General features: G+C 34.6%; 1 protein-coding gene across 1 annotated transcript; it reads right to left on the bottom strand.

Moving 5' to 3' along the window:
• Positions 1–6: 6 nt before the first annotated feature.
• On the bottom strand, positions 7–1007 carry LOC109588591 (uncharacterized; the record flags this gene model as incomplete). Its single annotated transcript, XM_020004737.1, has 6 exons — positions 7–147; positions 360–425; positions 511–546; positions 620–661; positions 705–833; positions 915–1007. Coding segments are annotated over 6 exons (429 nt in total), but the record flags the coding sequence as incomplete, so codon positions are not given.
• Between the last annotated feature and the right edge of the window lie 490 nt (positions 1008–1497).

The following is a 1497-nucleotide window of genomic DNA, read 5'->3' as shown; positions in this document are numbered from 1 at the left end:
AATAATAATAATGATAATAATGGTAAGTAAATATAATTGGTGAACACAACACTACATACGTAATGAACTGACTGTTATTAACTACTAAGACGTGATTACTTCTGAATACTTAACATCATTAATGACAGTGGGCGGAGGAGGACGTCCCTATACGTAAATGAAAATATAATAATAAAGAATAATAACAAACATATTGTTATTTTTTATATAATTATGTGTACATGACTGGTATAACATAAATGCTGGTTTTGGGCGTGTGTAGGTGTGTGTGTGTGTGTAACATGAAAGCATATAATGTTGTCATTGTTGTACATGATTGGTTTATGTGGGTATGTGTGTGTATTTAGTAGTAGTAGTACCTTCCTTGATCTTATTTCATCTAAATCGGCATACTGGTGTGTCGCTAACTGGGAATCAGGTGTTGCCTATCAAAAAATAACCAATAATAATAATAATGAAAATAATAACAATAACAATGATAACAACAAGAACAACAACAATCATGATTACCTCAGTTTCATCATTGGGAGCAAGAGGCAATGGATCCTGCAAAGAGAAAAAGAATTGAAAATTCATAATAATTACAATAATCTATAATTACAATATCTACATCAATTACATTTTGATTTTTTGTTTCTTGCTTTTTTTTGCTACCAGTACTCTAAAAATAGGTGTGGTTAATGGGTGGAGCTTGCTTAAATTACCTTCTTCATGTGAGCAGGTACTTCAGTGTATCCAGGTGTGTCTTGAATCAGCTCAGTATCAATTGCTGGCTTTGTCTCACTTAACTGAGGAGCAAACGTTGAAGGAGTATTAACAGGAGTTGAATATTCCTAATGAGAGAGATGATGTGACTATCAGGTAATGATATGATCACTGGATCATGATGATGTCATATGATGTCATGCACCTACTTGAGGTTTTGTTGCTGATGGTGGGACTGCTTTTGCTTGAGAAAGGGCTTTTAGTGGCTCTTGATACGTAGGATCAGGATTACCTGGATCTGGCTATGAGAGGAGAGGAAAGAGAGAGGAAAAGAGAGGGAAGGAGATAGGAATGCAAGGAAGAAATAAGGAAGAAACACATGTACATGTAACACTTGATGAGTTGAAGTAAGTAAATTGACAGTTAGCTTTTTAACTGTGTCAGTGTATAAATAAATAAAATAAGCAACAACGCTATCAACAATAACATGACTACATTACCTGTGTTGTGTATATACATTAAGTTAAGTGCACAACACTCTAACCAGCAGCTGGTGATACATATAGTTCAAAGAATATCCACAAACAACTAAACTAACCACCAAATTGGTATAAGCCCATTAAGGACAGCACCAAATGAGGACACTGCTTTACATCCGATACATGACTACTAAACATATGTATCTACATAGTATTGCTCTTGGGAGAAGCAATTATGAAAACAAGCTCGCACGATATGCAAACAACTTGCCAATCACAAATGAACAGATTGTAAACACAAGAGAGAAGAAAA

Source organism: Amphimedon queenslandica, unplaced genomic scaffold (assembly GCF_000090795.2).
Source record: "Amphimedon queenslandica unplaced genomic scaffold, v1.1 AMPQUscaffold_11991, whole genome shotgun sequence".
Lineage (NCBI taxonomy): Eukaryota > Metazoa > Porifera > Demospongiae > Haplosclerida > Niphatidae > Amphimedon > Amphimedon queenslandica.
The sequence above is the reverse complement of the archived record's forward strand: the minus strand, read 5'-3'. Positions and strand labels throughout refer to the sequence as shown.